This window comes from Mirounga leonina, unplaced genomic scaffold (assembly GCF_011800145.1).
Source record: "Mirounga leonina isolate KUSES-001 unplaced genomic scaffold, KU_Mleo_1.0 Mir_168, whole genome shotgun sequence".
Classification (NCBI taxonomy): domain Eukaryota; kingdom Metazoa; phylum Chordata; class Mammalia; order Carnivora; family Phocidae; genus Mirounga; species Mirounga leonina.
Genome location: NW_023270426.1, coordinates 48,840,380 through 48,851,281, shown reverse-complemented (window position 1 = coordinate 48,851,281; position 10,902 = coordinate 48,840,380). Strand labels below are relative to the sequence as shown.

At 48.1% G+C, this 10,902-nt stretch overlaps 1 protein-coding gene across 1 annotated transcript; it reads left to right on the top strand.

Moving 5' to 3' along the window:
* The first annotated feature begins 1,293 nt into the window (after nucleotides 1–1,293).
* OTP (orthopedia homeobox) lies at nucleotides 1,294–9,270 on the top strand. Its single transcript, XM_035013895.1, has 3 exons — nucleotides 1,294–1,330; nucleotides 2,636–3,045; nucleotides 8,740–9,270. The coding sequence occupies exons 1-3, from the start codon at nucleotides 1,294–1,296 to the stop codon at nucleotides 9,268–9,270; spliced, it is 978 nt and encodes a 325-aa protein (XP_034869786.1).
* The last annotated feature ends 1,632 nt before the right edge of the window (nucleotides 9,271–10,902 follow it).

The window sequence follows — 10,902 nt, the reverse complement described above, 5'->3', positions numbered from 1 at the left end:
CTCAGTTATCATTTACAATAAGAACCTCTGGGCTTGACAGCCAAGTCTAAACAGTAGTAAATTAGTACAAATTTATACTGATTTTACTCTAATAATCGTAATAAAAGCTTATAGATTTGGCACTAATTACATAAATGCCTAATGATCTTGAAAATTACTCTGGTTAGAAATATATTACTAATCTAAACTTTGTTGTTGGCTGGCTCTGAAAAATCAGAACATTAGAGATGGTTCGCTTCACTTGTGCAAAGCACTTTAAATTGTTCAAGTAGTTTAACATATTCAAGAAGAAAATAAAGAGCATTTAACTTTATTTACAGCCATAAGTGGAATTGGGAACCGAGCTGAACTTAGAAACTTTGACCAAAAGAGCAGGTTATGGGCCAGGATGCAAGCGCGGTGGGCCGGGCGGAGGATCGGGATCCGGGCGGGAAGGGTGCAGAGGGCGCGAATCGACACTCTACGCGGGACCCTGAAGCTGACTGCGGGCCCTGGAAGCACCGCGGGGGGAGCCGACTCCTTTTTTCCTCTCTAGGCCTGCTGAGGGGGTGGTACTCTTTAGGCGCGAGGTCCCAGCCGGGGCATCTGTACGTACCCTCGGCTCAGGCCTGCTAGGCGGCAGCGAAGTCTAGGCGCAGTCTAGAGGCCGCGCTGGGCCCTGGTTGTGCTGCGTATTGGCAGGCCCGAGCCCGCAGCAGGCCAGTGTTGCCCAGAGCGCGTGGGCGGGAGGGACTCTCGGGTCACGCGGGGGTCAAGCCCTGCTCTGTCCTTTGCACTGCCTCGGGCCCGGGAAGATCCTAGTCTTCGACGACTGAGCTGCCCCTGGGAGCGACGAGGGGCAAGGAAAAGGAAAGGTGTGACTGGAGAAAATCGCGGGGAAGAACCATCGGAGGCCGGGCCGCGAAGCCCGGGGCGAGGCCGAGGCGGCCTCCGCGGCTTTAGCGGCTGCTCGCGGCTGGAGCTGCCAGGGCTGCCGCCACCGCCTCCTCCGGGCGGGCGTGGGCGGGCGGGCGGAGTGGGGGACTCTCCCGGCGCTGACATTTGCAGGCTGCCCTCCTGATTGGTCCCCTCGCCGAGCTGCTCACGGGTTCATTCAACTGTTAAGCACCTCCCCGCCTCTCTAAAGGACATTATAATGCAAGAAGCCCCCTTTTTAACCACAAACCGAATTTTCTTTCATTTAGGTGATCTATATATATCTATATCGTATAGCTTATAGCTTATATCTATTTTAAATAACTTAAAGCCGCTAAAATTTGGGGGGGAACAGCTTTCGCCCTGGAGCGGTGCGCGATGCTGTCTCACGCCGACCTCCTGGACGCCAGGCTAGGTGAGTGCGCGCCTCTCGCCCGGGCAGCCAGGAGAAGCCGGGGCAGGAAATTGTCAATTTGTTCCTTATTTTACCTTAATGCGCCCTAAACGGACTAATTTCTTTAAAAGTAATTGTGCTGTATTAAAGTTTAATTTGATTTAACATCGTCTTTTAAAAAAAAAAAATCTATGGAATATGTAGATCCAAAAAAGGACTAGGGAAATGTTACTTTTTGTTTTTCCTTTTTTCCCCCTTCCTCCCTCTCCCTTATTATTATTAATTTTTTTTTGAACGGCGATCTATCCTGAGATAATTTGTTAGGAGGTGTTTTTCTTTCTCTCTTTTCCCCTCCTGTTTGCTTTGATTTGGGATTTTTTCTTCTCTTTTTTCCTCTCTCTCTCCCCACTACCTCCTTCTCTACCCCTCATTTAAGTATGATTGAACTTGTAAAAATCTGGCATAAACGAGAAGCCGCTGCAATCGAGGCGGATTTTCTAAGTGTGTTCATTGAGAAAGGAGAAAAGCCAAATTCATCCCCACAGGCATCCCCGCCTGCAAGAGACTCGGCATTGCCAATGTCTGAGAGGAACGCGCCTTCAATTTCTCCGGAAAGAAAAGTTGAATTCTCTAAAGTTTGATTCACTGTTCTCCGTATAGAGTTTACTTGAGTTTCCTTAATGCGGTCTGGGTTGCTGGGCTCTGGGTTTCCGGTTTGGGAATCTTTGGTGATGGATGTGACTCCATTTACCAAACACTTTCTCTGATTCGAGGGAGAGGCGGAGCTGATTTGGGTTGATTTCAGAGGGAGGAAGGCTTGGAGAGAATTATTCATCTTCCAGAAGTGAGAGGGAATCGGCTGAGGGCCGGAGGTAGAGTTCGCTAAACTGCCTAAGCGCAGGTGGGGCAGCGGAACCAAGGAATTGCTTAATTTTCTTTCTTTCTTTTCTCCCCCCGCCCCACCCCGCCCCGGTCCGAGGATACGCTTTCGCGTTCCTGCGGCTTACAGGGGTACGGTTCATGAAAGGGACTCGGAGGCACGTTTCTTTGCCGGGACTGGGAGTGTTCACTGCGGGAGATAAGAAAGCATGTGCCGGTTGCTACGGGAGCTGGCTGCCGAGAGAGGGGAAAGGGCCGGGAGATGGTATTCCAACCCGGCCGTCCAAATTCTGGGGAACCCGGCTGAGCATCCCGGGAGTCTCCCCCGTAGGGCGAACGTGGGCGCGGAGGGAGCCGAAGATGGGGCTGAAGGCGGACCGCGCCGTGAGGACAGTCCCTCCTGGCATCGCCAGGAAAGTAGTGACCGCGATCCCCTTGCCTCCTCAGGTATGAAAGATGCCGCCGAGCTTCTGGGCCACCGGGAGGCGGTGAAGTGTAGGCTGGGCGTGGGGGGCTCCGACCCTGGGGGCCATCCGGGGGACCTAGCGCCCAACTCCGACCCAGTCGAGGGAGCCACGCTGCTGCCCGGGGAGGACATCACTACAGTGGGCTCTACGCCGGCCTCGCTGGCGGTGAGCGCAAAGGACCCGGACAAACAGCCGGGGCCCCAAGGCGGCCCGAACCCCAGCCAAGCCGGCCAGCAGCAGGGCCAACAGAAGCAGAAGCGCCACCGGACGCGCTTCACGCCCGCGCAGCTCAACGAGTTGGAGAGGAGCTTCGCGAAGACTCACTACCCCGACATCTTTATGCGCGAGGAGCTGGCGCTGCGTATCGGGCTGACCGAGTCGCGAGTGCAGGTACGCCGGGCTTGGGCGCGGGGGCAGTAGACAAGGAGGGGCGGGAGGATTTGGGCAAAAGAAGTGGGGTCTTTTCCTTGCCGGGATCCTGGGCTTGCGCTGCGGCTGCCTGTGAGTTCCATGGACAAGCAGGTCCCCCATCTCCCACCAGTATAGCCACATTCCCACAGAAATGCCTCAAAAGCGAAGCCGGCGTTGTTCGACTGTTAGGTGGTCTCATTCGTCTTGACTGAGAAGGGAAGCTCCGCATCTCCCGGCCTCCGCACCTCCCAGCCTCTGCGTCTCCCTGGCGGCTAAGCTGAGCGCGCACCTCCACTCCAGCTCGAGTTATTGACAAGTATTTCATTAGCCCCTAATGAGTTTGTGGAAGGCGTCTGGATAAATGGGGGAATGCAACAATTATACAGAAAACTTGAAAAGGCGGAAAATAAGACATAATGGCACCTTAACAAAAAATCCACACCTGGGGTTCACGGTGTAGCTTTCTATCTCCCTCCCGCCGCTCTCAGGGAAAATACCCCTAGCTTTCATGTTTGCAAAGGTTTTAAATTTTGATGGTCTACCAGTGCGCTGGGGGTGGCTGAAGAGATCCCTTACAGTCTGTGAGCCCTGGTTTTCCCCTAAGGAAACTGGGGAGGGGAGATGAAGGCTTTCTGTTGTAGATATCCGATCTGAAGAAAGGACATTTAGGGCAGGAATGATTGACAGGTAGTAGACGAAATCATTACTGACCCCTTGTTCTCATCCAACCACCCTCCAAGTTGTAAATTATATATAACTTATAAAATCACACCTATAACTTTTCCGAAAATTGGGGAATAAAAATATAAGCCCAGCGAATCTCAGATTTTTTTTTTCGCTTTTTAAAAGAATGAAAAAAATATCTCAGGTATTTTATGGACAAGTGCTGGAGGTGAAATTCCAAGGCGCGCAGTTACTCTTGAGCTATCCAGGGTTCTGAAAACCTTCCTTTCCTGTCTCGGTCGTGGTATTTTCTCTCTGTCATGCTGGGTGTCAACTGTAGCTCTAGGTGCTTTAACAAATTAAGTTTAAAGATCTCAGTTCCTTTACATTTGATCTAAGAAGTAAGAGACAAGGGTGTCCATAATCACAGGGTTGAATATTTCTGTCTTTGTGCGACATTTTAAAGACAGTTTAACCTGGAAAAATAGCATATGCTCTGTTCTAAATAGTCAGCAAATGAATATCATCATTGGGGACTTAAAGTGGTCAGATTAATACAGAAATAATCAAGGTATAATATAGATTAACATTTTAACTGTATAAGTCTGGGTGGTTTAATTAGTGAACTTTGGAAGCCTTGAACCATGGGCCATTGAAATTAAATACCCAGAGTGTTAATTGCATTGTGCAGATATATACTATTCACGCTTTAAAAATTTTTTTTACCTACCTCCTCTTTTTAAATCTGAAGTTGAGTCCAAACCTTAACAGAAATACACAGTTTCAATACTTCCATTACTGTTAACGATAATACTGGCTTGTTAAAATCTTGTAGGTTCAAAGTTCATAAATTTGCTTTTTGTCCCTCAGGAGAAATACTACCTAATATTTTTTGTTTTAAAGAGTAAAATGCTGTTGCTTAACCTAGACATAGTGGTAATTAGCTTAAATTAAAATAGAACTTAGAATCACAAATAAAATATAATTGGACAACTGACTTTATGAAAAAAGAAAATGAGGTCTATTAAACTTTATTAGGTCTTCCAAAGGTTAATGGCAGTGATTCTTTTAATAGAAAAAGTTGTAAATGAAATAAAATACAAACTATGTAATAGAAAGTTATTTTCAAAAAGTACACAAAAGAATAATCAAGAAGAAAAAGACAAAGTACTTTAATTGTTCTAGCATAATGTTGAACAAAAGATAATAGCTTGAGGCTGCTGATAGGAACAATTTAATAGAATGGCAATTTCAATATTTTTAAAAATAATGTTTCATAGTTTAAAAAGTAATCAGATCAACATAACCTTCTTAATTAACACTTCAGAATGATTAACATTATGTAATGTAATGCAAAAATAATTTATGGAAAATGTATTTACTTCACAATTCACTGTACCACTGCTCCTTGACCAAATTCAAATTAAATAGTAATTGGTTTATGTTCTTATATGATGAGTCCTTCATAGTTTTCTTTATAGTTAACAGATTGCCACACATTCTTTTCAGTATGTGGGCCACTGCACTGATTAAAAATGATCTAAACATTTAATTTATTACAATTGTATGTTTTTAAAGATGCTTTTTAATTCTAGACTAACTGATCCAACATACTTGTTTTTATCTATATCTGGTATATATCATACTTTTAAGTATTTATTAAAGCACCTCTACTTACATGGAGGCCAATTCCATGTCTGATATTGCTCCCTTTTTCTGGCTAGTGTAATAAAACCGTTCCTTTTATAGCATGCCATTATTAGAAACCAATTTCAGAATTATTTATAACCTGGAATGGCTTATTAAGCAGCAATGCGAGAATCATGCAAATTATGCGATCAAATGCAATATAATAAGCATAATCATTAGTCTCTAGCACGGATTAATTAACTTTCAATATTTTATTTACATAAAAACCAAATCAGTGAAATAACTTCTGCACAGTCAGGCTTGCCTTTCAATATTTTATATGAACAAAAATAATGTGCTGTAATTCCATTGACCGTGTCCCCCAGAATGGCCCTGTCACCTGCCACATCTTAATAGGGGGACAAGCTGAGAGTATTTTCTAGTTTTCTAATGGAATGAGAAATTGCATTTTCTTCCTCTCCCAGCACTATTAAAGTGTAATGAATTCGGCCCAGAGTTCACGGCTGGCTGATCGAAATGAACCTGAGATCTCGGCTTTAATACAGCTCCCCAGATTTCCTCCCAAATCTTCACATTAATCATTTGCTGGATTCCAATGAGATCTTCATAAAGCGTTTGCTTCGAGGGGGGGGAAAAAGTAATATTCTCTCTTTCTCCCTCTCTTTCTCTATTTCTGAGCCATTTATAGTTGGGGAATTAAATGGGCTATATATTTTAAAATACATTTACAGTATGTCTATATTACTGTAACAGCAGATATCATGAAAGTGGATTTTTAAATTCCAACCTCCATTAGATTCTCACTGTTGTATTAAGCATTTTCTAAGAAGAGCTGCATTTCAGACTGAGTACAAAGTTGGCCCTTGGTTGCGGTTAATATATTTTCTGGAGTTGTCATCTGTGCATTCTCAAAATCTCCCTTAGGTTTTCCCTGCATTTTAATCCGTCATGCTCTAGTTTTCAAGTGGAAACATTCACATTTTAAAAACATATGCATCATAGCTTGGAACGGAGGTGCTCAGACCCCATGCAGATTTTTTCCCCCAACCCCAGTAAGCCATGAAACATAAAAAATTTTGTAGCCATCATTTGACTACTAACCCTCAAACATAATTGAGCACAATTTTTCGATTATTCCTATAATATTTAGTTCTTTAACAGCTGTTCTTTCCCACCTGTGCCTGAGGTTCAGAAACCTTTCTAGCAGGTGTGTTTTCCACTGAAATTCTATGGGGCAATCCCACCCCCCCTTCTTTCTTTCTGCTGCTTCTCTTCCCACTCCCCCACAGATGTCCGCCACCCTCCTCCCCCACTGCCCATTCCAAACATTCAAACATTTCGGGATTCACTGACACTTCGCAGGATGTTAGGAACCAGTCTTTATAGATACCTTTCAAAATATATCCGGGTGTGGAATGTGAGATGGGACCACTTGGATATAGACACCGTCCCTGTCTAGGGCTTCACCCAGTCTACTTCCCCTCATTCCAGCCTTGGATTGGGAATGCAAAGTGACCTGTGGCCGCAGGTCTCCTCGCTGTGCTTTCCTTGGCTCCTGCGGGTTACTCTCCGCTCGAGGCCACTAACAGCTCAATTCGTGGCTGGCGGCATTGATCCCAGTTACTATCAAGGGCCCCACAGCCTCATTAATCCGTCGTGCCACCAACTCAAGGGGCTTTAGCAAGTAAGGGACCTGGCTTCTTTATACATCCGGAACTTGGGGTAGGCAGAAACATGGCAAATGAGGCAGAAACCAGAGAAAGATAATAGGGTGGGCAATTGCACGAGTAGGGTAGCAGTGCCAGGCCCGACCCAAAGGCGGGCAATAATTCTAGACTGCAATGCCGTTCACACCGTTAAGCGTAGAGTGTCTCCACCTGCACGGGTGTAACACGCCTCTGTGAATAGCTGGCTCACCGACAACGGGTCAGGTACATCCATACTCAGGATCCTTTATCTTGCAGAATAAACACTAAATATTAGCTTGGATTAACAGATGAATAACATTTTGGTCATGAATATGGTCACATTGCGTTTGCCAAATTCTAAGAGGAAACTCCCATCAGTACCTGAGCTGTGTCTCGCATCATTTATATTTATGCACAGTAAACCTCCAACTGACTAGATGTTAAAGTGCAAGCCTGCCACGTAGGCATGCTGCATATTATTATCATCATTTTTAAATATCAAATTCAAATAGAGCCAGACAGGAGGCTACCTTGGTCAGGCAGCTTACTTGACATCTTTCAGAAGAAACTTTCCTTCCCCTGTGGTAGTGAATATGACATTAATAGGCAAATTTGTCTGGTAAGTTCAGAAATTCAGGGTTACTGTGAATAAAGAACGAGTAGAAGGTTTATTTTTATTTGGAGTATATTTTATCAAACACACCTGCTTTAAAAAGATTCGTGGCTATTGGGTCTACGCAAAATTAAATTTGATTCATTACTAGTGTGAGCTTTAAACTTGACCTTTAATTTGTAGTCAGAAAATTTGCTTTCAGTTCATAGATGAAACGGATGAAACGGGGCGGGGGAGGGGGGGAGACTTGAGGAACTGGAGGCCTTGTAGTCTCAGGTCCTCAGTAAGTTCCTGAAAATAGACTGGCAGTCCCAGGGCTCAGGGTTCTGGCAGCAGGTTCCAGCGTATCTGCACAGCTCAGATAAAAGGTGCTCCTAGAGGGGTTTGAGAATGAGGCAAGGAGACTTGTGGCAGTAGCACCAGTCGCTACGAATCACAAGTCACGGTGGCGACCCAAACTACACCGTAGCTCAGTGCCGCCCGCTTTCCCACATGGATCACTATATTAACCTCTCCGCTCTGTCATCCGTGGCGTTAGAGGTTTTCCTTTGTCTTTCGATTTTGAAACTGGCTATGTCATCCACAGCCTTTTATCAATTTCCAAATTTCCAGCGTTTCTGAAAATTCTATACCCCATCAGTGTTATAAGGACGCTATTAAGCCACATGGGTACACATGTTTATCTTCATTTGTACACCTGTGGGTCCAATTTTGACACATGCCTGCCTGCAGACTTGTGCATCTAAGCTGTGCACAGAATGTGGAGCGTGCAGGGGCGTGGTGAACACTGCACGCGGTTGGTATGTTTGCCCCGAGTGTAAGCTCCGGGGCACCACCACGCGGGACCCCGGAAGTTGGCGCTTGCTGAGTGCAAGGGGCGCCAGTTGTCTCCAGCTGACGTAGAACCGCGGTCTCTGGCTGGCCGTGGGGCGCGTTGGGTCGAAGGCACTTGGTCCACCTGGGGCAGTGCCTGACGCAGGTTTCTCAGGCTCCAGCCCCCGCCCCTCCGGGCCGGCGGGCTTGCTAATAGCGCTCTGTCTCCCGCCCCGCCCGCTCCAGGTCTGGTTCCAGAACCGGCGCGCTAAGTGGAAGAAGCGCAAGAAGACCACCAACGTGTTCCGCGCGCCGGGAACGCTGCTGCCCACGCCAGGCCTGCCTCAGTTTCCGTCAGCCGCCGCCGCCGCCGCCGCCGCCATGGGCGACAGCCTGTGCTCTTTCCACGCCAACGACACCCGCTGGGCGGCGGCCGCCATGCCGGGCGTGTCACAGCTACCGCTGCCGCCGGCTCTGGGCAGGCAGCAAGCCATGGCGCAGTCGCTGTCCCAGTGCAGCCTGGCGGCCGGGCCGCCGCCCAACTCCATGGGCCTGTCCAACAGCCTGGCGGGCTCCAACGGCGCGGGGCTGCAGTCGCATCTTTACCAGCCCGCCTTCCCCGGCATGGTGCCCGCCTCCCTCCCCGGCCCCAGCAACGTCTCCGGCTCGCCCCAGCTCTGCAGCTCCCCGGACAGCAGCGACGTGTGGCGGGGCACGAGCATCGCCTCCCTCCGCCGCAAGGCGCTAGAGCACACAGTCTCCATGAGCTTCACTTAATGCAGCCGCGCCCAGCCCGCTCCGCCCCCGGCGCCGCCCCCAGGGCCGCCCCGAGGTCCTTCGGCGCGCGCCCGGGCCCCCGCTCCCTGCCCGGGCCCCTGCCCCGGCGCCCTGCCCCATCCCCTCCCGGCCTCCGCCACGTCTCGTTTTGTTCTCTCCTCTCTCGTTCGCTCTCTCGGGCTCACCCAAGCCCCATCCCGCGAGGCCTCCCCTCCGCCTGATTTCGCTCGCCCCGGTCCCTTCGCCCCCTCCCGCTAAGCTCCTCTTCCTGTCTCCCCTAATCTTCCCTGGCGCCCTTCTCCCGCGCCTCACCGCGCCCTTTCCAGCTACCCCCGGCCACCCGGCTCGCACATAGCGTGCTCTAGCCCTCCTCCCAGCCCTCCGACTGGCGGCACTCTCACCTACACCTTCAACACGACGCCTACGACCCCCTCGCCAGCCGCCTCCCCTCCGGTCCCTTCTTTACCCGCACCTCACGCCCCTCCTCCCGCGCCCTGCAAAAAGCATCCTTCCCGCCATTTTACTTACCAGGGAGTCGACTCAGGATCTGAAATCAGACACCAATGGACTGGTTTGTGGGCAGAAACACACACACTCGCAACTCTCGCTCACTCTCAGACACTACATACACTCGCGCACACACACATACACAGTGCACCTAAGTCACACACGGACGTGTTCAAGGGACAGCACAATGTTAGGGATTTTCGTCTTAAAGGAGGACAAGCATCTGCTACAACCGCCTCATCTGAGGGCCCAACTGATATAATTTGATTTGTCCCCGTATTCTTTCTCCGAACTCCTCGTTTTCTTTCCTCTCCCACCACCCTACCCTTGCACCATCCACCCAGTCACATCCATGCAGCCCTCTATTGGCTTGCAAAAGAACACTTTTATTTTATCTTTTATTTTTTTTAAGCACAACTGTGTGAGGTTATTGAAGGGAAGCCTTCTCAGGAGGAACATGCCAGTGGATTGGGTGGCTGGAGTAGACTAAAACAGTCATATGATGAAGAAGAGGTGATCTTACCCATTTTGATTAGTCTTTATAAGGAAGAATAAAGTAAACGTAAGAAAAATTTCCTTTTGTAAAAGGAAAAGCCACATCTCTCTTCTGGATCCTTCAGGACTGGGGTTTGTTTGCTTCCTTTTCCGTTTTCTCTCTCCTCGATGCTCTGTGCCCTAGGTTGTTTTGTGGTCGTCCTGTCGTCCCTCGTGCCCCTCGGCCACCGCCCTGGCCCTTGCCGGCTGCCGATGGATGCACTCGGACATCTACAACCCTGCAACTTTGTACAGAGAAACACAATCAGCTCTTTCTGCATGTGCTGGTCAAATCCAAACCCAGAGAACAGAAGCGCTTTCGAAGAATGAACAAACATGTGAAATAGGATGTTTTGTGTAGATAAAGCATTCTTGTTACATACTGGTCAATTTGTGATATGTTTTAACTTATTGTCTGTGCTTATTTATGGAATTTGGTTTTCTTAATAAATGTTTGAGCTAATATAAAGCATATTATTTGACTTTTCCGGACAAGTTTATATCAAGTTAAATGTAAATGGTTAAAATAAAATCATTTTCAGTATGTGATATGGAGCATGATGGGTTTTGTTGTGACTGAATTTCAGGAGA

Bases quoted from the DNA above. Each gene is read 5' to 3' on its own strand.
- OTP (XM_035013895.1), top strand. From the start codon at position 1,294: ATGCTGTCTCACGCCGACCTCCTGGACGCCAGGCTAG. The intron at 1,331-2,635 runs GTGAGTGCGCGC...TTGCCTCCTCAG, and splicing joins CCTCCTGGACGCCAGGCTAG to GTATGAAAGATGCCGCCGAG. The intron at 3,046-8,739 runs GTACGCCGGGCT...CGCCCGCTCCAG, and splicing joins TGACCGAGTCGCGAGTGCAG to GTCTGGTTCCAGAACCGGCG.